At 47.9% G+C, this 24,152-nt stretch overlaps 1 protein-coding gene across 7 annotated transcripts in view; it reads left to right on the top strand.

The window, feature by feature from the left end:
• The first annotated feature begins 668 nt into the window (after positions 1-668).
• Positions 669-24,152, top strand: part of LOC119970687 (solute carrier family 22 member 5-like) — a 193,479-nt gene continuing 169,995 nt past the window's right edge. For 6 of the 7 annotated variants that reach the window (XR_005461660.1, XR_005461659.1, XM_038805705.1 and 3 more), the window contains exon 1: positions 669-1,345. Coding sequence is in view for 5 of the 7 variants with exons in the window: in XM_038805705.1 (XP_038661633.1) it covers positions 971-1,345 (375 nt within the window). In the remaining 2 variants the exon portion in view is untranslated. The remainder of the gene's footprint in view (positions 1,346-24,152) is intronic. The other variant, XM_038805709.1, reaches the window with a different exon arrangement.

Here is a 24,152-nt window from a genome sequence, read left to right as displayed (position 1 = left end):
TGGATCCACTTGCAATCCTCTAGGGATTTATATTTAGGTATAATCGTTCAGGAGGCTAAAGATAATTCCAGGGTTCCATAAGTAGAAAACTACCAGTGCTGGCAATCACAAGGTGCAAATCCCAAATAACTTATAAAGTGTGTCACCAAGCATGGTTGAACTGAACACGGGAACAAAAGTAGATTGTGCCACACTGATGGTATTTTTTCAGTGCATGTGTGTATGCAATACTTCAACATTTCCAACCCTTTGAATCTCCAGTTGCATGATTGCCTCACTGTCTTTTGGCAAATAAGACTGTTAACCTAAAAGTTAAAGACAGAGATAGAGAACAGGGGTAAATAAAAGCTGTCATATCTTCAGGGTGAAGCGTCACATTGCCACCACTCTTTCAACAGCAAAATTCCTTTCTCAGTGCAACCTGTTAAAGTCATTAGCTTGTTGCAGCTGCTGATCTCATGGAGTTGGATATTAATAACAAAATTATATAATACCCTCTTGTTCAAAAAGAGGTGAATGCATGTATTAATAGGCTTTCAAAAGCCATGTCAGTCAATAGACTGACATCCAGTTAAAGTTCTGCACTGTCCATGTATGAAATCAGGAGGAGGTGCATAGCTTTGAGGTGGCGGGGGGGGAAGAAACGATCTTGTTTTTCAGATGCTGAGACACGGGTTGACATGACTGACCAAGTAGTCTATTAACACATGATAGATACTGACCCTGTTGTTTATGTATGATAGGATTTTCTATTGATCTACGCAAGAGCCAGAGGTTTAGGATTATTGAAAGTGGATTGTAGATGCTGTGACCAGTATATGTCTTTTGTCCATTATGATTGGAAACAGAGATTATAACATTAAATTGATTTAAAGATTGGATGAAGTAGCCTTGTTGCTTCAATAAGAGACATATTTTTAAGTGAAGGCGCTGGATACACAGCAAGGGGTTTCGAAGAAGATAAAAGAAGATGCAAGATTACGATGAAGCGACTGCTTTCCTGGGAGAATGGGGGCATTACCAGAGAACAATTTTCCTTTTGCTTAGCATTGGTGTAATCCCAAATGGTTACGTGGGTCTGTCCATGGTGTTTATGGCAGACACTCCTAAGCACCACTGCCGTCTGTCCAACTCTTCGAATATCACCATTGAGGAAACATCCTTCACAAATATGAGCTTACTGCTCCCCTTGGAGGGAATGGATGGCGGGCCAGTGTACAGTAAATGCACCAGATTCAAAACTCAGCTACAAGATGGCGTCAATGATACAGCACGTGAGACAGAGCATTGCGTGGATGGCTGGGTGTATAGCAAGGACAGATACATCTCTACTATTGTTAGTGAGGTAAGAGCATTAATTTGTCTCGATCTTGTACGCATTCTATTGATTCCTGGGATGGCATGGTATGAGGAGAGATTGAGTCGGTTAGGATTGTATTCACTGGAGTTCAGAAGAATGAGGGGTGGTGGTCTCATAGAAACCAATAAAATTTGAACAGGACTAGAGAGAACCGGGGCGGCATTTTCCCCTACCCGGCGTGCCGGAGGGTGCCGGCGTAGGGGAGTAGCGCTAACCACCCAGGGGTCGGGCCTCCCCAAAGGTGGGGAATACGCCCCACCTTTGGGGGCCAGCCCCGCGCCGGAGCGGTTTGCACCAAAAGACTGGCGCAAAAAACCGGCGCCTCCGGCAGCGGGGCTGGCCGAAAGGCTTTCGCCGGTCGGCGCATGCGCCGGCAGTGACGTCAGCGGCAGCTGGCCGCTGACGTCACTGCTGGCGCATGCGCGATGTGGGGTTCTCTTCCGCTTCCGCCATGGCGAAGGCGGAAGGAGAAATAGTGCACCCAGGGCATTGGTCCGGAGTCTGAGCGGGGGGCCCCGATCGCGGGCCAGGCCACCGTGGGGGCACCCCCCGGGGTTCGATTGCCCCCCGCCCCCCCCATGACCCCGGGGCCCGCTCGCGCCGCTGATCCCGCCGTTCCAGAGGTGGTTCAAACCTCGCCGGCGGGAGAGGCCTCCCAGGGGCGGGACTTCGGGGCCATCTGGGCCGGAGAATCACCGCAGGGGCCTCTCCGATCGGAGTGGCGAGATTCCCACCACCGCCACTTCCCAGGTGGCGGAGAATCTCTGCCATGGCGGGGGCGGGATTTTAGGCGGCCCCAGGCAATTCTCCGACCCTGCTGGGGGTCAGAGAATTTCGCCCCAAATATCAGAAGGATATTCCCAATGCTGGGGATGTCTAGAACCAGGGGTCACAGTCTGATAAAATGGAGTAGACCATTTAGGTCTGAGATGAGAAGAAATTTCTTCACCCAGAGAGCGGTCGGCTGGTGGAATCCGTTACCACAGAAAGTAGTTGAGCCGAAGCATTGTGGGCGGGATTCTCCAACCCCCTGCCGGGTCGGAGAATCGCTGGGTGTGCGGCGTAAATCCCACCCTGCCGCCCGGACGCCGCTCGCGATATTCTCCGGAACCCCAAAAATCCCATTGATGTGAATCACGCCGTGCGCCTTGCAGAATGGCGAGGGTCGGAGCAACGCAATGGGCCCCGGGCCCATCCCAATTCTCCGGGCCAGATGGGCCGAAGTCCCGCCAACGTGACCACGGGTCACGTCGGCGTAAATCGAACCATCTATTTAACAGCGTCAACCAGTCGTGCTGGTTGACGCCGGCCAGCGCGGAGGTCTGGGATGACGTGGGGCGGCCGCCAGAGAGGGGATGGCAAGGCCTCAGTTGGTGGGGGATCCGCAGGAGCCGTTGGCGTGTGCATGCCGGTGGGGGGGGGTGCTGGAGGGGGGGTTGTGGAGGGGGGGAGGGGCTGGGGAGGGGAGGGAAGGGGCCATTGGCAGTGGCGGGCTGGGTCTAAAAATATTGGTTGCCAGGAGACAAAGGGGGCCCACCCACAACTACAATGCTATCATTTAATTTTCATAACAAATAAATAAAATTTTCAAAAAATACGTATGGAAAAAAGGGTACAATTAAAATTTTTGTGGAAAAAATGTGTATTTCTTAGTAATTAGAGTGTACATGTACTGTACATATTGCTGGCAGTAGATACCAAATGTAAATACAGAATGTTATAATTGAATTTTTTATTTATTTTTTTAAATTTTAAGTAATTGGTTGATATTTTTAAATAGTTTACTGCACAATTTACACATTAACAGATAGTTCAAAAGCACAATAGAGCATTGCATGCAGTCCACTATATTAAGAGCAATCGTTTGTGTTCGCTAGATGATTGTGCGAATCTGCCAATAATTGCTTCTGCATCCAATTCATCTAACAATTCCTTTTCAATGGATAGCAACATGTATGATGCTAAATTCTCCTCAGACAGCGAATTTCTTAACCTTGTCTTTATGATCTTTAGCTTTGAAAATGTCCTCTCACATTGGACTTGAGTAACTGATAGTGTGGAGATGACTTTGTAAAGTTCATAAAGGTTATCATATGCCTTGTCATGAAGTCTGTTGGATGCCAGAAATTTTAGTACACACGATGGGCAAGTGCTGCAAATTTTACAATTGTTGCAACTGGAATCCATATTCTCACCATCATTAAGCAATAGCTTTAATACATCAAAGTTTGAAGGAAAAGAAAACAATTCCAATATTACTTGATCTTTGCTGATTTGTGGAAACAGCTTAATAATACCTTCCAATGCTTCATCTTCAAAGCCCTTCTCTGCAATAGTTTTAAACTTTGCTGGGTCCAAGCAGGACAAATCTTTATACAACTGTTTGCGTTGTACAAAGCGTGATTCTAGTGACTGGACAATGTGATCCATTATTAGGTTAAACACATTTACTCGAAAATCAGCTAGAGAATCTGAGAAATTTCTTTCATCATCAATAAGCTCATCTGCCATTCTTTTCTTCTTCCTCTGCCTCTTAACTGGCAATGCTGTTTCCAACGCATCAATTTCCAATGTTTGATTTTCATCCATATTCATCTGTGAAATCCTGTCATTACATTTATTTACAAATTCCAAAGCCTTGCTGTGAACGTTATCAAATGTTCTTGTCTGTTTCTTCAACTTTGTTGTAGCTGAATCTACCAAACTCCATGCAGTAAACATATCTAAACCACTTGTCTGTAGATAACTTGATAACGGGGTTGTAGTTTCAAATATATACAAGTAAGTAAATGCTGTCAATATGGTTTCAAACTTTAGAAGACTTTGAAGTAAAACATTTGCTTCATGTTTTGTTTTTGCATCAAACTTTTCTGAATCTTGTATCATTGATAAGCATGTCAATAGATTTACGAAAGTACTGGCAGCGGCATCATTAAAACGTCCAAATATAGTTGTTGCTGCATTGGATTTTCCTGATCATCTAGTCTCACCAATTAGCTTTAATAATTTCATTTTTTCTTGTCCTAGATGTTTTCCAACAACTTCTATCCATACAGCCATTCTCTTGTATGATGCTTTCACAAAAGTTGCTATATTCTGGAGCAAATTGAAAAAAGAAACTGCAGGCACACAACATTTTGTTGTTTCAGTTATCACCAAATTCAAGACATGGGCATAGCACCATATATGAACATGTTGATCAGCCACATCAGCAATTTTACTTTGTAAACCATTATACTGGCCATGGTAGCTTGCAGCGCCATCTGTGCTATCAGATAAACATTTTTGGGGGTCAATTTTAAGATGCTGTAATGTTTCAATCAATAGATCAAAAAGTCCCTGTCCTGTACCATCATTACTTGGCACAACTGAAAGTAGTCGCTCACAGATAATACCTTTAAGCACATACCGAATAATAATGCTAAACTGATTGATGGATGAATTATCTTGTGTTGAATCAACCTGAATAGAATAATATTTTGCTTGAGAAACTTCATGACTAATTCTTTCTTGTATCATATTCTTCATAATTTTGATTAACATGTTTATAGTTGTTTTACTCAGGTATGTAACAAGTCCACCACGGCCTTTACTTTGAGCTTTTCCTTGTTGCTCTAATCGTTTGATTCTTTGTTTAGACTTGTTTTTCACTGCAGAAACGTGAGCTGCCATAATGGGGTCATATTTTGCCATCAACTGCACTGTAGCTAAAAAATTGCCATGATTCAGAACCTCATTATCTAGAGTGTAGGCCGATTCATTTCTGTGACCTCGAAAAGGAAGTGCTTGCTTGCCTAACATCTATAATCCTCATGACAATACTTCTCTGCTTCAATACTTCTTCTTTCCTTTTAATTAGTGATGCTGCAAAAAATTTATCTAAGGTGCCATCATTAACCACACTGATATATTGCTGAGCATTTCTGGCATGTGTTGTTGTCGATTCATGTAAAGTCAAGCTCTGGCTAATACGCCTGTAGTCACTAAAGCCACGTACAAAGGGTGATGGATTACAAGTGTTGGGAAACTCAAAGGCTAAGCAGTATGAACAATATAAGCATCTATTTTCTTTGTTATATGTTAGCCATTTTCTTGGGACTGAGTCATTCATAATTTTCCTCTCATACAAACGACCATCAAATGGCAGATCATCAAGTTGCTGAAGTGGATGTTCAGCAAAAAACTGATTTAGCTTTGCTTGTGATGGATATTGGAAGATTCCAGTAATTGATCTTTCATTTTCTTGCGTAGGTTCATTTACAGGATGTGCTTCAGAAACCAAGTCATTTATGCTTGAAGGAATATCTGATTCCCTGTCACTAGTTGAAGCTATGTGTTCAGATGTTGCAACTACAGGCAGTACAGAGGAACAAGGAAGCCAGAAGAAATATTGGGCCTGGGTTGATTAGTAATGGATGCACTTGTATTTGTCTCTACATTCAAAGTAGCTCTTCTCTGTTCTTGTAACTCGCATGTCATTGCATCATCACCATGAGCATTGTTTCTTGCTTCTTGATTATTTGTTGCAGAACTGGATATTGATGTGGATTGTGCTTGTGGTATTATAAACTCTGTAATAGGCCTGCATCGCTTGGCTGATTCCTTCCTTTCTGCTTCTTTTTATTCTGTGCATTTTAGTGACCCAGATTTATGCTTTTTCTTTTCCATGCTGGTAGGGGTAATATTCCTGAAATAAATCTTAATTAAAAATAGCCCACATTGGGAAAAATGAATATTGATGATTGCAAGAATAACTTGAAGGAACGCCAGATAAACCCTTACTTGATAAAAAATATAAAATAACTTACTTACACTTCAATAGGCTTTGTTCATTAGTCAATACTACTGTGGCCTATGCAGCTTCAGAAGAGGAGACAATCCACTGTCCAGTGTTCACACCAGCAAGCAACTGAGACAACTGTTGAAACTTAGAAGTTTGGTCCGACTATAGTCAGACATTAAGAATGGTCCCACGACCAAAGTTAACATGTCCAGTTTGATACCAGTGTAGTGTTACAAGTCGCAACCCTTTGAGTTTACCGATCATGGCTTATCACTTCAATATCTTTGACCTCATGATTCACGGTCAAAGGTACCGCTTCTCCTTTTCGGTGACCTCACGACCCTATGTACTGCTTGATATCCTTTCAAGTTGCCGACCATCTCAAATCATGAACTGTAACTTTATCATTAAATTCACACACTCTTGCTGAAAACGTGGATTTCCAACTATGTCCGACCCGGGTGAACCAGCACCCCCCCACTCCTTTTCACATCCGTTTAACACTGCTTCGTTCTTTCATACACTGAGTGATTATTTGTTTGTTTCTTTGTTGCATTTTTATTTGGTATTGCTCTTTTTAAAAACAATTATATTTTATTAAGTTAGAATACAAATCTCAGGAAAGAAGTTGGAGATTTATTTATCTAATTAATTATAATTTTTAAGAGCCCTTCAGAGATTCACGGGTCCCTTCTTGGCTCTCCGGGCCCCGGACCGATGTACCGGTACAGAACCAAGACTACTGCTTGATATCCTTTGAAGTTGCCGACCATCTCAAATCACGAATTGTAACTTTATCTTTAAATTCACACACTTTTGCTGAAAACATGGAATTTCCTTAATTATGCCCGACCCGGGCCCCCCTATTCCACATCCTTCCACTACCTCCCCTGCTTCGTTCCTTTTCATGCACTGCTTATTTGTGTCCTATTCTCTTTTTTTTCTTATTCCTTTTTATTACTAAAACAGTTGTCTGTGTTTGTTTCTTTATTGCATTTTTATTTGATATAGGGGGCCCACTTCATCAGGGGCCCACTTGCCATCGGGCAAGCTGACACCCTGGCCAGTCCACCACTGGCCGTCGGGGAGGGTGCGTGCCAGGGAGAAGAGGGTGTGGGGGGTTGGGAAGGGCACGTGCTGGAGAAGAGAAGAGTGGGGGTGTGTTGGGGAGGGGGCGTTTTGGGGAGGGTGCGTGCCGGGAAGGGGGTGTTTCGCCTGGTCAGGTGCCAGCTGGCAACAGTTGCGACCATGCGGCATATGGCACCTGGCTGCGGGGGGGTTGTATGGGCAATGATGACATGTCGTCTGTTCCCCCCCACCTCCACCCCCAAACCCCCACCCCCCCACCCCCTGCAGGCTGTTATGTTTGGTCATCACCCAGCGATGTTGGCCACCATGGCGGGAGATGTACTTCTACATGTTGCCGTGGGGGAGCTGGAGCAGGAGCGTGCCAGGGAGGCGGCGGAGGCTGCCGCAGAGGAGTGTGCCACAGGGAGGCAAGTGGCTGGCGCCCAGCCTGGAGGGCTGCCCATCCGACAAGACAAGGAGGATAAGGAGGTGGTGGTGTTGCCATGGTGTCGGAGACCCCCAATGAGGCCCCCTGTGTACCGGCCCCGCTCGACGTACCAAGACCTCACGGACCGGGCATGCAGGAGGAGACTCCGGATGAGCCGGGAAATCATCGCCCATATCTGTCACCTGAGGGCACACCTGGCACTGCATGGCACTGGGGGAGGACACCCTCTCCCCATGGCCGTCAAGGTTATGGTGGCCCTGAATCTTTATGGCACGGGGTCATTCCAGGTGCCGAGTGGGGACCTGTCCGGCATCTCGCAGGCATCGGTGCACCGGCGCATCCGTGCAGTGACAGACACCCTATATGCCATTGCAGACCGCTACATCCAGTTCCCTGTGGACCGGGCCAGACAGGATGTCCGGGAAGCTGGCTTCACTGCTGTTGCCAGGATGCTGATGGTCCAGGGGGCGATCGATGGGATGCACGTCACCTTGCAGCCATCTGCGGATAACAGTGTCATGTTCACGAATAGGAAAGGGACCTATTTCATGAATATGCAGGTGGTCTGTGACCACCGCATGAGGATTATGCACGTCTACGCCCGATATCTGGGCAGTGTACATGACTCATTCATATTGGCGCAATCTTTCGCCCCTCTATGTTCGAGGGACCAATCCCCCCCTGCCCCCCCGGCTGATGGGCTGGTTGCTGGGTAACAGGGGTTACCCGTTGCGGTCGTGGCTGATGATGCCTAGACGGACGCCACAGACTGACGCGGACAACCGCTAAAACGATGTCCATGCAGCAACCAGGGGTGTGATAGAGAGGTGCTTTGGGCTGCTGAAGTTGCACTTCAGGTGCCTGGACCGCTCTGGAGGGGCCCTCCATTCCCCATTAGATAGGGTCGGCCATATCGTTATGGTCTGCTGTGTCCTGCACAACATAGCCCAGTAGATGGGCAATGTGCTGCAGGCAGAGGAGGGTGAAGGGGAGGAGCAGCAAGACGAGGCACAGACCTCCCAGATGAGGGAGATGGGGGCAATGGTCAGGGCAGATGGGCTGGACATGGGTGGGAGGCTGCCCACCGTTACTGGCTGGGCCAGCGGGCACGGGTCAGGTTGATAGCCGCCCGGTTCACGGACTAGGGGGGGCGTGGGTATCGCCGAGTATGGGCATAGACTGCACAATGCGGCACCAGCCTACCACCCTCACCCCACCAACTCAACAGCAACCACCCTCACCCCATCCACCCAACACCAACCACCCACACCCCACCCACCCAATACCAACCACCCTCACCCCATCCACCCAACACCAACCACCCACACCCCACCCACCCAACACCAACCACCCTCACCCCATCCACCCAACACCAACCACCCTCACCCCATCCACCCAACACCAACCACCCTCACCCCATCCACCCGACACCAACTACCCTCACCCCACACCACTGTGAGGACGCCGCCTGCACGGAAAGCCCCAGGCCTTGCATACTGCTCCCCATGCCTGACACTGTCGCACCCATTGCCTCCACCGCGGACTCCACCCGTGCGGTTTCGGCCTGGGTGGCACGCATGGCCGGCACCACTCCCTGCTCCTGGACGCGGGTGGACTCCTCCACCTGCACCTGCAGCTGCCTCAAGCCGGCTGTCACCCCCTTCGATCGTCCCTTGGTCCGTGACTGCATCGGGTCTATGGGTGGGTGTGGTAACTCCAGGAACCCGGGACCCATCTGGGCGGCAGATGGTTGCCTGCGCCGGGCTGCCCTCCGACCGCCCGGCCCCTTGGCTGCTCCTACCTCCACCTGCTGTACCGGTACAGCTGTGTAGTGCGCACGTTAGTGTCCCAGATGCCTCATCGCTAAAGTGCCCAACCTGGGTAAGTGCGATGGTGGAGAACACTGGCAGGGAAGCTTCCTGTTTATTATATTGTTGTATTTCAGCCTTTTAATTCCTTTTAAGTATTGCATTTTCTCATATTCCTTTCAAATGTTTGAAATGACATTCTTCCCATTTTACAATTTTACAAAAGTGTTGGCTGCTTTTGGGAAGAAGCAGTTGGCTGCGGTGAATTGTACCGTAGCAAAGGCAACTGTCATCTCCACATTTCCACTTTTAACTGGTGTCATTAAGTTTCTATCATTTACAAATGAACATTCTTTCAAGTAATTCAAACTTAAGATTCTCGCAATTCCAATCAATTGCTTGGTAAAATAATTCACTTCTATCAAAGGGTGGCGAACTTGTTCCCTTTATGTTAGAACTTAACTTTGGTAGAATTTCTCTGACTTGAAAGAATGTTATTGGGTTACAGCATGAGATGTTTCAAGGTGTTATCTCAAAGCCTGTGTGATAATAACTTGTCTGCAGTCTAAAACTTCTGGCAGCTGTTAAGCCTTTTGAGGGACTTCTGCTTTAACTTCCCGTTATCATTTTTAAGCATTTTATTCCATTTATAGGGGGCGGGATTCTCTCAGCCCACGCTGGGCCGGAGAATCGCCGACCCGGGTGTAAAGCGCGCGACGCAGCACTGCCTCCGGTCTGCCGATTCTCCGGTGAGCGGAGAATTGGTGCCATTGATGCCGGCGCGGTCGGCGCGGCGCTGGTCGGGTGCTGCTCTACGCGCCCCCCCGGCGATTCTCCGCCCGGGATGGGGCGAGTGGCTGCAAAAGAATCAGAGTCCTGCCGGTGGCGTCCACATGTGGTCTTACCTGGTGGGACCTCAGCGTGCGTCCTTTCCGGGGTGGCTGGTGGGCGTGGAGGGGGGGTTCGACCACGGGAGAGGTCGCCGCTGTGGCCTGGCCCACAATCGGGGCCTACCGATCGGCGGGCCGGCCTCTCGGGCTGGGGGCTTCTTTTGCTCTGCGCCGACCCCTGTACCCCTACGCCATGTTGCGTCGGGGCCGGAGCGGAGAAGGAGGCTACTGCGCATGCGCGCATTCTTGCTGGTCGAATTGCGCACGTGCAGATCCGCGGCGCACATTTGACACCGGTATTGGCAGTTGGAGTGGCGTGGGTTCGCTCCAGTGCCGCGCTGGCCTCCTGTAGGGCTTGGAATAGCTCTCCTGGGGGCCTGTTGACGCAGTGTCAACACTTAGCCTCAGGATCAGTGAATCCCGCCCAGGATCTTTTTCCATTCTACTTCGCTTTTTCTCATGTTCCTTTTTGAGTTATCATTAGAACCATGTTTCAGATGACATTCTTCCCGTTATCTTTTGCATAACGCCTCGACCAATCAGAGTCAATTTGCCAACCTGTCAGCATTCTTTTCTCCAGAAGTATAGATTGTTGTGATTGTTTGAAATTTGGTACTCTTGTATTTGTTTTGCTGAATGCAAGATAAAAGGTTTGGCAAAATGTCTCTCATTTCAGCAATATTCAGGTTTTGGAAGAAACTACGAGAAACATTGAGAAAAAAGAGGAAAGTTTCACCTATGGTGCTGTACTTGGCAAATGAATTGAAAATTGCAGGCAAAGATTTTTCTCATGAAAGCTCAGGACATGCAAGGTGCTTCTAATATAAGTCGTGTCTCGGAGGGACTATCCTTAAAAGTTATGCATTGAAAGAAAGAAACCGGAGAAACCTACATATATATAATGCCTTTCACAGTCTCAGGACTCTGTAAAAAAATCATTAAGTGTTGTTTACTGCGGGGAGGAGGTGGCATAGTCGTATTGACGCTGGAGTAGTAATCCATAGACCCAGGATAATGATCTGGGGACTTGAGTTCGAATCCCACCACCACAAAAAATACCTGGAATTAAAAGTCTAATGATGACTATGACCCATTGTCATAAAAACCCATCTGTTCACTAATGTCCTTTAGGGATGGAAATCTGCCATCCTTACCTGGCCTGGCCTACATTTGACTCCAGACCCACAGCAATGCCCCCTCAAGGGCAATTATGCCCTTATGGATGGGCAATAAATGCTGGCACAGCCTGCGATGCCCATGAACAGATAAAAAGAAATGAAGAAAAAAACAAGCTGAAACAACAAAAATGCAGGCAATAAAAATATAGATGATGCACTGCAATAAACAAGAAAAAAACATGCCAACCGAAAATTTAAATTATAGCAGTGCTTGTTCCAAATGAATTGGCGACAATGTTTGATCAATGTGGCCACTCGCCAACCAGAAAATTTCCATGCAGACCACACTGAACGTGGTGCATTTAAGTTACCATGCATGATCACAGAAAAAAAATTAATGGAGCAGTGCGCTTAAACAAATCACCCACACAGTCCAAGGACTAATATAGTGTACATGGGTTGGCAGCCCTGCCAATGAGAGTGCGACGAGAAGGCTGCACTTTTCACCAAGGGATCTATGCAAACGATTTTTGTAAGCACAATGAGATTTGCACTCACTATAAATGCAGGGTACAATTGTGACTGATTTTCCTAAGACTGAGTATTATTGGATGAACCAGCTTCTTCAGCCCAGAATAAGGCCTGATGTTACTTTGATGGTTTCACGGTTTAATGTAACATATTCAGAATATGATTTTCAGTAGCACAGCACTTTACGCGACACTACTGGTGCAAATAAGTGTGCATCCACTACTGAAACTGGAACAAACAAATCTAAAATGATCGCGGCTCCTGACTCCCTGTTTTGAAGAAGTGGAAACTTGAATCGGTTTGCTTTCCCCTTAAAGGAAAACATTTCGAAGAAATGTTCTTGTAACCTTAGCAGAGAACCTGCTCGGGAATGTGCACAGTCATGGAGCAAGTCGATAGGATAACAAGCTGCTACACCCACTTTCCCTCCCTACCAAGTGTTTAGAAAGATCACACATTCAGACATGGGTTTGTTCCACTGACTTTACTGGGAGATTCTTGAGGGGGAAAGACTGGCTTGCCCCTAAAACCAGTCATGGGAATTGTGTTGTGTGATTCGCCCACACCCAGTCAATGTAAGGCAGACAGAACACAAATATTGTGCTGCTTGCTAATTGCAATGCTTGTAGTGGGCAGTGGTGTTGAGTGGCTGCAACACAGAGCTTAAAGTTGGGGGGGGGGGGGGGGGTGTTCTCTGGCTGTAGCCAGGACTGAAGTAGTGAGTGGGCAGTTAAAAAAAAGCAGGCAGAACCTCGTCAAATGGCACAAAATGCCAGAGGGTGTGTTCCGGGGTTCTCTGATGCAATGCTCTCTGATGGAAGCCTGGATGTACAGTGGAAAACAGAGGTCCCCTTTCCTCAAGATTGCCCTCAAGCCTAATACCTAGATGGCGGGGGAAGCAAATGCCTGTTGCAGTCAATGCCAGCAATCTCATCCTGGTGCAGAGCCACAAGATATTGAAAGATCTTACACGAGTGGTCAAAGTCAGTCAGTGCATCTTCCCAAGCCCTATCCCATCAACCACATCATGGGCCTCATCCACTGCTCCCCTTACCACACCCACTTCACTCACCTACCAGTATTTTCTTTCAACCACAACATGCATCTCACATTTATAGCCTCACCTCACCCTCATACACTCAGCACCTTTGCAAGTTGCCTTCTCACATCTCACACCTTGAACATGCTGCCAGTTATTCAAATGTGCCAGGCGCATTACTCAAACACAAAGCATTACACTGACAGCCATATTTTGCTCTCTCTTGTCAAGGTGGCCCATAAACGGAAGCAGCCTTTTATGCCTTCAGATAACCAGGAACCGCTTGACTGACCAGACAGCGTGTGGGAGGCTGACTTCCGGGAAGAAGAGGCTGATGAAGAGGAAACACAATCACTTGATATGACACTTGCAGCCACCAGTTCACATACTGGCACTGTGTACTTCAGAGAACCTTAGAGGGTGGCACCAGGGCCGGTTTTAAGCCTATTTGACCAATTTCATCAAATTGGGCCCCGCACCTTAAGGGGGCCCCACGCCAGCGGCGACAGAGTTACCGTTTGAAACCTTTTCTGTATTCTAAGAGGAACTATAGGGTAGTTTATACTTTTGGGGAACGCACCGCATTACCATCGACAAATCCTTCAGCCCTGCGCCGCTAAATCCTTCCGCCCGGGTAAGTAAGTTTCAAAATTTTAGTATATCAAGCATTTAATGTTTTTTTTTGGTTAAAGACGAGCATACTACACGAAATATAAACATACATAAATTTTTACTTTTGTAGAGTAGGGGCCCCGCCATCACTTTTCTAATTGGGCCCGCAATTCCTAGCACCGGCCCTGGGTGGCACAGGGAATGTATCTCTGTATGGCCAGTATTCAGACCAGTGGGCTACATTATGACAGCATTCAATCTCCCAGCACCGCCACTCAACCAGCCCAGGCTGCTATCTAAGCATTTCGAGGTTTTGCAGACTGCAGCTGGTCCCTCTACATCTGGAGATACTTGGGAATGTCCTGCCACCTGCAGTTTCCTCCACTGAATGTCAGCAGCCTTTCACCAGCTATGCTGTGACACTGGAGTAGCACTGCATACTGTTATGTGCCAGTGTTTAGAGAACCCCAAAGTGTACCATAGAGTTCACCTGATCCACAACGTTTAATAGATTGTGGTGTGGGGAGCACACAGCCCATTCTACGGATATGGTACAGCAGAAATGGAAAAGTATTTTTAAAGCAAAACAATGTTTATTCTATGAACTCAAGTTAACGTTTTTAAAAATACAGTGAACATCTTGGCAACCATCAATTCAAATATAACCACCAAAGAATACAACACTAAGTAATCCTTAAGCCATCCTTTTAACATCCATAAGACTTTAAAAAAACTTTTAACAGAAGCACATCAGGTTAAAGCCACTACTGAGAGCAGTTATTAATTTTAAATCACCAAAGGATCGATTTACAGTCTTTAGATTACAGAGAGAGAGACTCATACACCTTCTGGCCATGACTGCAGCTATCCAACTCTGAAAACAAAACTAAAATACACCCTGCAGCAAACAGCCTAAAACAAAAGTAAAAAGCTGACAGACAGCCCAGCTCCACTCAAACTCTGGCATCACTGATAAACACTAATTTCTTAAAGGTACATTTCTTAAACACCCATTTCTTAAAGGTACTCTCACATGACAATATGAGAACTGGTCAAGGCAGGCACAGGCAAGGCAGGCACAAAGGGAATGCACAAGGGTGATTAGTTGGGTTTTGTAAGGAATACTAGATGTATTATAAATAAAATTGGCATGGAATAGTTGTTTCTTTGTGGCTTTTATTTCAGGATTGTGGCCAAGGGCACTGTGAAGCCCATAACTGAGGGACGCTGGTGTGGACTGTTATAAAATAGGAATCTTGGGAGATGGTGTCAAGTTGGGTGCTCATGGACAAACCGTCCGCAACATGGGCATGCCCCTCTTCTTCCTCCTCAATCCCCTCTTCCTCCTCCTCCTGCTTTTGAGATGAATACTGAATCCCTGGAGGTAAGGGATGACCAGATTGTGGAAGGTTCAGCAGATCACCATGAATAGGTGCAGCCATTCTGTCAAATGATGGAGAGCTCTTCCAGAGCGGATGAGGCAGTGCAAAGGTAGCTTCAACACGCCAATCATCTGATTGGTGCTATTTCTTGTGGCAGCATTACTCATTGTGTTTGGGTTGCAGAGGGGAGTTGTGAGCCAGATGGGATTCAGCACTGTTACTACCATTGAATGTCAAGGGGAGATGGTTAGCTTCTCCTTTGTTGGAGATGGTCATTGCCTGGCACTTGTGTGACACAAATATTACTTGCCACTTGTCAGCCCAAGCTTGGATATATTGTCCAGGTCTTTCTGCATTTGAATGTGAACTGCTTCAGTATCTGAGGACTCATAGCACAAATTATGTCTATGATAACATCATTTGTACTATGAGTCACAAATGGTGCTGTACATTGTGCAATCATCAGCAAAGATCACCACTTCTGATCTTATGATGAAGAGAAGGCCATCAATGAAGCAGCTGAAGATGTTTGGGCCCAAGACTCTATCCTGAGGAACTCCTGCAGTAATGTTCTGGAGCTGAGGTGATTGACCTCCAACAGCCACATCTATCTTCCTTTGTGCTAAGTAAGTGTAGGAGCGGTTTCGAGGCCTGTGTATTGAGTTGGCTTCCACGCGGGCTTTTCTCCTGTGGCTCAACTCAGTACAAAGAGCAGCAGACACATCAAAAATCTGAAGACGGTTTAATATTTTACAAGCTTGCATTCATGTACATGAGAGATAAGACCTGTTAGCTGCCAAGGTCCTTCTACAGAACAAAGACACAAACTCAGCTCATATACAACTTTCAAAAAGCAATTGCCCTCCCCAGTTGGACGCGATCCAATCCCTGAAGTTGCTATGTTTAAACTTTAACAATAGAATTGCAAGCAATGTTTAAACTTTACCCAATAGAATTGCAAGCAATGTTTGAACTTCACCCAATAGAATCGTAAATAACCCATGATTGATGCCAGGATCCTCATCCTAACAGATAAGTACAATCTCAGCATCTTGTGCTGATTGTTTGTGAGAAACAGAACAACAGAACCAGCACCCTGGATTGTTTAACTATTGATTATTTATTACTGTTAAGTACTAAAAATACATGTTTAATGGTTAATAATGATTATTCGGTACTCTTCCTATAATTCATCTCAATCCTGAATAAAGTAACTTGTGTAAAACTACTCTTGTGGCATGCTAACTATTTAGTTTTAAGAGGTATCATCGCTGAACCCCGCCTTCAGTAAGATTCTAACCAGCAGAGAGTTATCCCTGCTTCCCATTGACTCCAGTTTTCCCCAGCTCCTTGATGCCATACTTGGCAGTAACTCTCATTCCTCCTCTGGAGTTTCACCCTTTTTGTCTATGTTTGAATCAAGGCTGTACTGAGGTCAGGAACTGAGTGACCCTGGCAGAACCCAAACAGAGTGCCTGTGAACAGGTTACTGCTCAATAATTGCCAGTGGATAGCACTGTCGATGACTCCTTCCATCGCTTTGCTGCTGATCAACAGTAGACTGATGGGGCGGTAATTGTCCAGGATGGATTGGTCCTGTTTTTGTGTATAGGACATATCTGGGCAATTTTCCACTAGGTGCCAGTGTTGTTGTTGTACTGGAACAGCTTGGCTCGGGGCATATCAAGTTCTGGGACATAGGTCTTCAGTATTATTGCCGAAATATTGCCAGAGCTCACAGCATTTGCAGTATCAAGTGCCTTCAGCTGTTTCTTGGCATTATGTGGCGTGAATCAAATTGGCTGAAGAATGACATCTCTGATACTGGGGACCCCTGGAGGAGGCTGAGGGGGATCATCCACTCGACACATGGCTGAAGATTATTGCAAATGCTGCTACTTTATCTTTTGCACTGATATGCTGGGCTCCCCCACCATTGAGGATGGGGATATTTGTGGAGCCTCCTCCTCCAGTGAGTTGTTTTAATGTCCATAATTATTCACGATTGTGTGTGGCAGGATTGCAGAGTCATTGGTTGTGGGACCTATTGCTAGCTGCTTATGCTGTCTGGCACACAAGTAGACCTGGGTTGTGGCTTCACCAGGTTGACACCTGCTGCTGTTCCTGGCGTGCCCTCCTTGCACTCTTCATTGAACCAGGGTTGATCTCCTGGCTTGGTGGCAATGGTAGAGTGGGGGATATGCCAGGCCATGAGGTTACAGATTGTGGTTGAATACAATTTTTCTGCTAATATTAGCCCACTATGCCTCATGGTTGCCTAATGTATTCTGTGAGTATGATTATGTCAGATTGTTGCTTGACTAGTGCGTGAGGCAGCTCTCCCAATTTTATCACAAGCCCCCAAATGTCAGCAAGCAGGACATTGCAGGTTTGGCAGGACTGGGTTTGCCATTGTCGTTTTGGTCCCGAGATCAATGATGGGTGGTCCATCTGGTTTCATTCCTTGCTGACTTTCTAGTGGTTTGCATTACGGAGCAGCTGCAGGGCATTCTGGAGAGGGAGTGTGAACAGACAGTGGTCGTGGTACACATAGGTACCAACAACATTGGTAAACAAAGGGATGAGGAGATGCGAGCTGAATATAGGAAGTTAGGACATAAATTAAAATGCAGGTCCTCAAATGTAGTAATCTCAGGATTACTCCCAGTGCCACATGCTCGCGAGAGCAGGAATAAGAGGATAGCTCGTATAAATGCATGGCTGGAGAAATGGTGTACCAGGGAGGATTTTAGATTCTTGAGGCATTGGGACCAGTTCTGGGGAAGGTGGATTCTGGATTTAGTCTTGGGAAATGAAGATGGGTGTGCGTGAAGTGATGGTGGGTGAGGGATAGTGACCACAATTCAGTTAGATGTAGTATTATCATGGAAAAGGACAAAGATAAATCAGGAATAGCAGTTATAAACTGGGGGGGAAGGGAAATTTTACAAAACTCAGAGGGAATTGGCTGAGGTGGACTGGACAAGACTGCGAAAGGATAAATCAGCAGTAAACCAGTTGGAAGCATTAATACGTGAGATCCTTAGGGTACAAAGCATACATGTCTCCTCCAAAAATACGAATGGTACTGCCAAATCTAGACCCTCACGCTTGTCTTGAAAAATACAGAGGAAGATTAAACAGAAAAAGAAAGCTTATGGTAGTCACAAAAAAAGGTCAACATTGCAGACAGCCTAGAGGAGGTTTGCTTGAGTCACTTGGGAGGATTTAAATTAGTATGGCAGGGGGTGGAAACCAGAGCGCTAGTTTAGAAGGTGTAAAAACTGAAGGGCACAAAAATAGGAGAAGAACATCACCCTGTCGGCTCAAACACAGTGGTTTGAAGTGTATTTGCTTCAACATCAGAAAGATAGCGGTTAAGGCAGATGAGCTTAGAGCACTTATTAGTACTTGGAATTACGATGTTGTGGCTATCACAGAGACATGGTTAAAGGAAGGGTAGGATTGGCAGCTGAACGTTGGAGGATATTTGGATTGGATTGGATTGGATTGGATTTGTTTATTGTCACGTGTACCGAGGTACAGTGAAAAGTATTTTTCTGCAAGCAGCTCAACAGATCATTCAGTACATGGGAAGAAAAGGGAATTGAACAGAATTCAAGAAAATACATGAGAATACATAATAGGGCAACACAATATATACAATGTACTACATAAGCATTGGCATCGGATGAAGCAGACATGGGTGTAGTGTTAATGAGGACAGTCCATAAAAGGGTCATTTAGGAGTCTGGTGACAGTGGGGAAGAAGCTGTTTTTGAGTCTGTTCGTCCGTGTTCTCAGACTTCTGAATCTCCTGCCCGATGGAAGAAGTTGGAAAAGTGAGTAAGCCGGGTGGGAGGGATCCTTGATTATGCTGCCTGCTTTCCCCTGGCAGCGGGAGGTGTAGATGGAATCAATGGATGGGAGGCAAGTTCGTGTGATGGACTGGGCAGTATTCACGACTCACTGAAGTTCCTTGCGGTCCTGGGCCGAGCAGTTGCCATACCAGGCTGTGATGCAGCCCGAGAGGATGCTCTCTATAGTGCATCTGTAAAAGTTGGTAAGGGTTAATGTGGACATGCCAAATTTCCTTAGTTTCCTGAGGAAGTAAAGGCGCTGTTGTGCTTTCTTGGTGATAGCGTCGACATGAGTGGACCAGGATAGATTTTTGGTGATGTGCACCCCTAGGAATTTGAAACTGCTCACCATCTCTACCTCGGCTCCGTTGATGCTGACAGGGGTGTGTACAGTACTATGCTTCCTGAAGTCGATGACCAGCTCTTTAGTTTTGCTGGCATTAAGGGAGAGATTGTTGTTGTTGCACCACTCCACTAGTATCTCTATCTCCCTCCTGTATTCAGACTCGTCGTTATAGATGCTTCAGGAGAGATAGAGGGGGATGTAAAAGGGGTAGGGGAGTAGCATTACTGGTTAAGGAGAATATTATAGCCGTACTGTGGGAGGACACCTTGGAGGGCTCATACAATGAGGCAATCTGGGTAGAGCTTAGGAACAGGAAGGGGGCAATCACAATGTTGGGCATTTATTACAGGCCCCCCAACTGCCAGTGAGAGATAGAGGAGCAGATAGGTCGAGAGATTTTGGATAGTTGCAAAAGTGACATGGTTGTTGTGGTAGGGGATTTTAATTTCCCCTATATTGACTGGGGCTCATTTAGTGCGAGGGGTTTGGATGGGTCAGAGTTTGTAAGGCGTATCCAAAAAGCCTTCTTGATGCAATATGTATATAGTCCAACTAGGGAAGGGGCAGTACTGGATCTGGTATTGGGGAATGAGCCTGGACAGGTGGTTGAGGTTTCAGTAGGGGAACCTTTTGGGAGTAATGACCACAATTCTATAAGTTTTAGGATACTTTTGGACAGGGGTGAGGGTAACCCTCGCGTTAAGGTGCTAAACTGGGAAAAGGCAAATTACAATAACATTAGACAGGAATTGAAGAATTTGGATTGGGTGCGGCTGTTGGATAATAAATCAACGTCAGACATGTGGGAGTCTTTCAAGCGACAGTTGATTAGGATTCAGGAGAGTCACATTCCTGAGAGAACGAAGGATAAGTATGGGAAGTTTAGGGTGCCTTGGATTACGAGGGATATTGTGAACCTCTTCAAAAAGAAAAAGGAGACTTTCTTGTACGGTCTAGAAGGGTGGGAACAGTCAAAACCCTTGAGGAGTATAAAGAAAGTAGCAAGGTATTGAAGCGGGAAATTAGGAGAGCTACGAGGGGTGATGAAAAGTCCTTGTCAAGGGGGATTAAGGTGAATCGTAAAGCTTGTTATTCATATGTAAAAAGCAAGAGGTCAGCCAGGGAAAGGATTGGACCACTTAAGGACAATGGGGAGAATCTCTGTGTTGAGCCAGAGGAAATGGGCGAGGTACTAAATGAGTACTTTGCATCAGTGCTCACGAAAGAAAGGGACTTTGTGGAAATTGATTCTTGGGTAGGGTGTGTGGACAGTCTGGTTCATGTTAACATCAAAAAGGAGGAGGTATTGGGTCTTTTAAAAGATATGAAAGTCTCCTTATATACATGGGATCAGAGGTGAGGGCCAGATGGGATTTATCCCAGAATACTGAGGGAAGCAAGGGAGGAAATTGCTGTGGCCTTGACTGACATCTTTATATCCTTATTGGCTACAGGTGAGATCCTACATGACTGGAGAATAGCTGAAGTAGTACTGCTGTTTAAGAAAGGTAGCAGGGATAATCCTGGAAACTATAGGCCGGTGTACCTCACGTCGGTAGTAGGTAAATTATTGGAGAGAATTCTCAGGGACAGGATTTATATCCATTTAGAAACAAATGGACTCATAAGTGATAGGCAGCATGGTTTTGTGAAGGGGAGATTGTGCCTCACTAACTTGATCGAGTTTTTTGAGGAGGTGACAAAGGTGATTGATGAGGGGAGGATGGTGGATGTTGTTTACATGGACTTTAGTAAATCCTTTGACAAGGTGCCTCATGGCAGACTGATACAAAAAGTCACATGAGATCAGAGGTGTGGTGGTAAGATGGATACAGAACTGGCTCGGTCACAGAAGGCAAAGGGTAGCAGTAGAAGGGTGTTTTCTGAATGGAAGGTTGTGGCAAGTGGTGTTCTACAGGATCTGTGCTTGGGCCTCTGTTGTTTGTGGTGTACATGAACAATTTGGAGGAAATTGTAGCCGGTCTGATTAGTAAGTTCGCGGATGACATCAAGGTTGGTGGAGTGGCAGACAGTGTTGAGGATTGTCAGAAGATACAGCAAGACAGATAGGTTGGAGACTTGGGCAGAGAAATGGCAAATGGAGTTTAATCCGGACAAATATGAGGTAATGCATTTTGGTAGGTCTAACATAGAGGGAAATATACCGTAAATGGCAAAACTCTTCGGAATATAAAAAGTCAGAGAGATCTGGGCGTGCAGGTCCAGAGATCTTTGAAGGTGGCAACACAAGTGAACAAGGTAGTCAAGAAAGCATGCGGAATGCTTGCCTTCATTGGACGGGGCATCGACTATAAAACTGGCAAGTCATGCTACAGTTGGAAAGAACCTTGGCAAGGCCACACTTGAAATATTGCGCACAATTCTGGTCGTCACGCTACCAGAAGGATGTGGAGGCTTTGGAGAGGGTGCAGAGGAGTTTTACCAGGATGTTGCCTGGTCTGGAGGGTGTTAGCTATGTGTAGTGGCTGAATAGACTTGGACTGTTTTCATTAGAAAGACGGAAGTTGAGGGGTGACCTGATAAAGGTCTACAAGATTATGAGGGGCATGGATACAGTAGATGGGCAGGCACTCTTTCCCAGGGTGGAGGGGTCAGTCACTAGGGGACATTGTTTAAGGTCCATGGGGCAAAGTTTAGTGGAGATGTGCGAGGCAGGTTTTTTATTCAGAGCGTGGTGAGTGCCTGCAACACGTTGCCAGGGGAGGTTGTGGAAGCAGACATTAACGGCGTTCAAAAGGCATCTTGACATCCCGGCCCTGGATCACTGTCCGTGTGGAGTTTGAACATTCTCCCCATGTATGCGTTGGTTTGAACCCTTTTTGCGCTGTCAATTATAAAGGCAGAACCCAGAAACTTTGCCAAAACTTTTTCCCTCTCTCTCCGCGCGTTTTTCCTGTTGTTGTGAAACTGACCTGATATCGCAGAGGATGAAGCTGAAATAGACAAACCCAGACACATCTCCCACCCCGGGATCCCAGCATTTCCCTCTGCATTCTAACCAGGCAATATTCCTGGGTTTAGGCAGATTGCAATATACTCACCAAAGCCCTGGCTCTCAGCCAGAGGACGGACGGGACTCCCTCTCTCTGTCTCTCTCTCTCTGTCTGTCCCCACAATCTCCCTCTCTCTCTTTCAAACAAAGACAAGGCAGCTGGGAGGAAGGGGGGCCTTGAGGAAGATCTGCTGATGCCCCCATCCAATGCAACATCGCCCCCCCTCTGCACGCCGCTGCCCCCTACCCCAACCCCCTACCCCCCCACCCCTACCCCTACCCCTACCTACCCCCCACCCCTACCCACCCCACACCCCCCACGCCCCTACCCCCCCACCCCTACCCACCCCCTACCCCCTCACCCCACTCAGCCCCCCACCCCCTACCCCCCCACCCCTACCCCCCACCCCCCCACCACCCCTACCCCCCCCCCCCCCCACCACCCCAACCACACAAACGTCGGGATTCTCTCTCTCCCCCCCCCCCCACAAACGGCGGTACTCTCTCTCCCCCCCCCCCCCACAAACGCCGGTACTCTCTCTCTCCCCCCCCCCCCCCACTCCCCACACAATCGCCGGGACTCTCTCTCTCCCCCCCCACCACCACCCCACAAATGCCGGTACTCTCTCCCCACCACCACCCCACAAACGCCGGTACTCTCTCTCAACCCCAACACCACCCCACAAACGCCGGGACTCTCTCTCTCTCCCCCCCCCCACTCCCCACACAATCGCCGGGACTCTCTCTCTCCCCCCCACCACCACCCCACAAATGCCGGTACTCTCTCCCCACCACCACCCCACAAACGCCGGTACTCTCTCTCCCCACCACCACCACCCCACAAACGCCGGTACTCTCTCTCCCCACCACCACCACCCCACAAACGCCGGTACTCTCTCCCCACCACCACCCCACAAACGCCGGTACTCTCTCCCCACCACCACCCCACACACAAACACCGGGCCTCTCTCTCCCCCCACACAAACGCCGGGTCTCTCTCTCCCTCCCCCCCCCCCCCAAACGCCGGGTCTCTCTCTCTCTCTCTCCCCCCCCAAACGCCGGGTCTCTATCCCCCCCCCCAAACGCCGGGTCTCTCTCTCTCTCTCTCTCCCCCCCCAAACACCGGGTCTCTCTCTCCCCCCCAAACGCCGGGTCTCTCTCTCTCTCTCTCTCCCCCCCCAAACACCGGGTCTCTCTCTCCCCCCCCAAACGCCGGGTCTCTTTCCCCACCCCCCCCAAACGCCGGGTATCTTCCCCCCCCCCCAAACGCCGGGTCTCTCTCCCCCCCCAAACGCCGGGTCTCTCTCCCCCCCCCCAAACGCCGGGTCTCTCTCTCTCTCCCCCCCCAAAACGCCGGGTCTCTCTCCCCCGCCCCCCCCAAACGCCGGGTCTCTCTCTCCCTCCCCCCAAACGCCGGGTCTCTCTCCCCCCCCAAACGCCGGGTCTCTCTCTCTCTCTCTCCCCCCCCCCAAACGCCGGGTCTCTCTCCCCCCCCCAAACGCCGGGTCTCTCTCTCCCTGCCCCCAAATGCCGGGTCTCTCTCCCCCCCCAAACGCCGGGTCTCTCCCCCCCCCCCCCAAACGCCGGGTCTCTCTCTCCCCCCCCCAAACACCGGGTCTCTCTCCCCGCCCCCAAAGGCCGGGTCTCTCTCCCCCCCCCCAAACGCCGGGTCTCTCTCTCCCCCCCCCAAACGCCGGGTCTCTCTCTCCCCCCCCCCAAACGCCGGGTCTCTCTCTCCCCACCCCCCAAACGCCGGGTCTCTCTCCCCACCCCCCAAACGCCGGGTCTCTCTCCCCCCCCCCCAAATGCCGGGTCTCTCTCCCCCCCAAACGCCGGGTCTCTCTCCCCACCCCCCAAACGCTGGGTCTCTCTCCCCCCCCCAAACGCCGGGTCT

Source organism: Scyliorhinus canicula, chromosome 8 (genome assembly GCF_902713615.1).
Source record: "Scyliorhinus canicula chromosome 8, sScyCan1.1, whole genome shotgun sequence".
In the NCBI taxonomy this organism is placed as follows: Eukaryota; Metazoa; Chordata; class Chondrichthyes; order Carcharhiniformes; family Scyliorhinidae; genus Scyliorhinus; species Scyliorhinus canicula.
The sequence above is the reverse complement of the archived record's forward strand: the minus strand, read 5'-3'. Positions and strand labels throughout refer to the sequence as shown.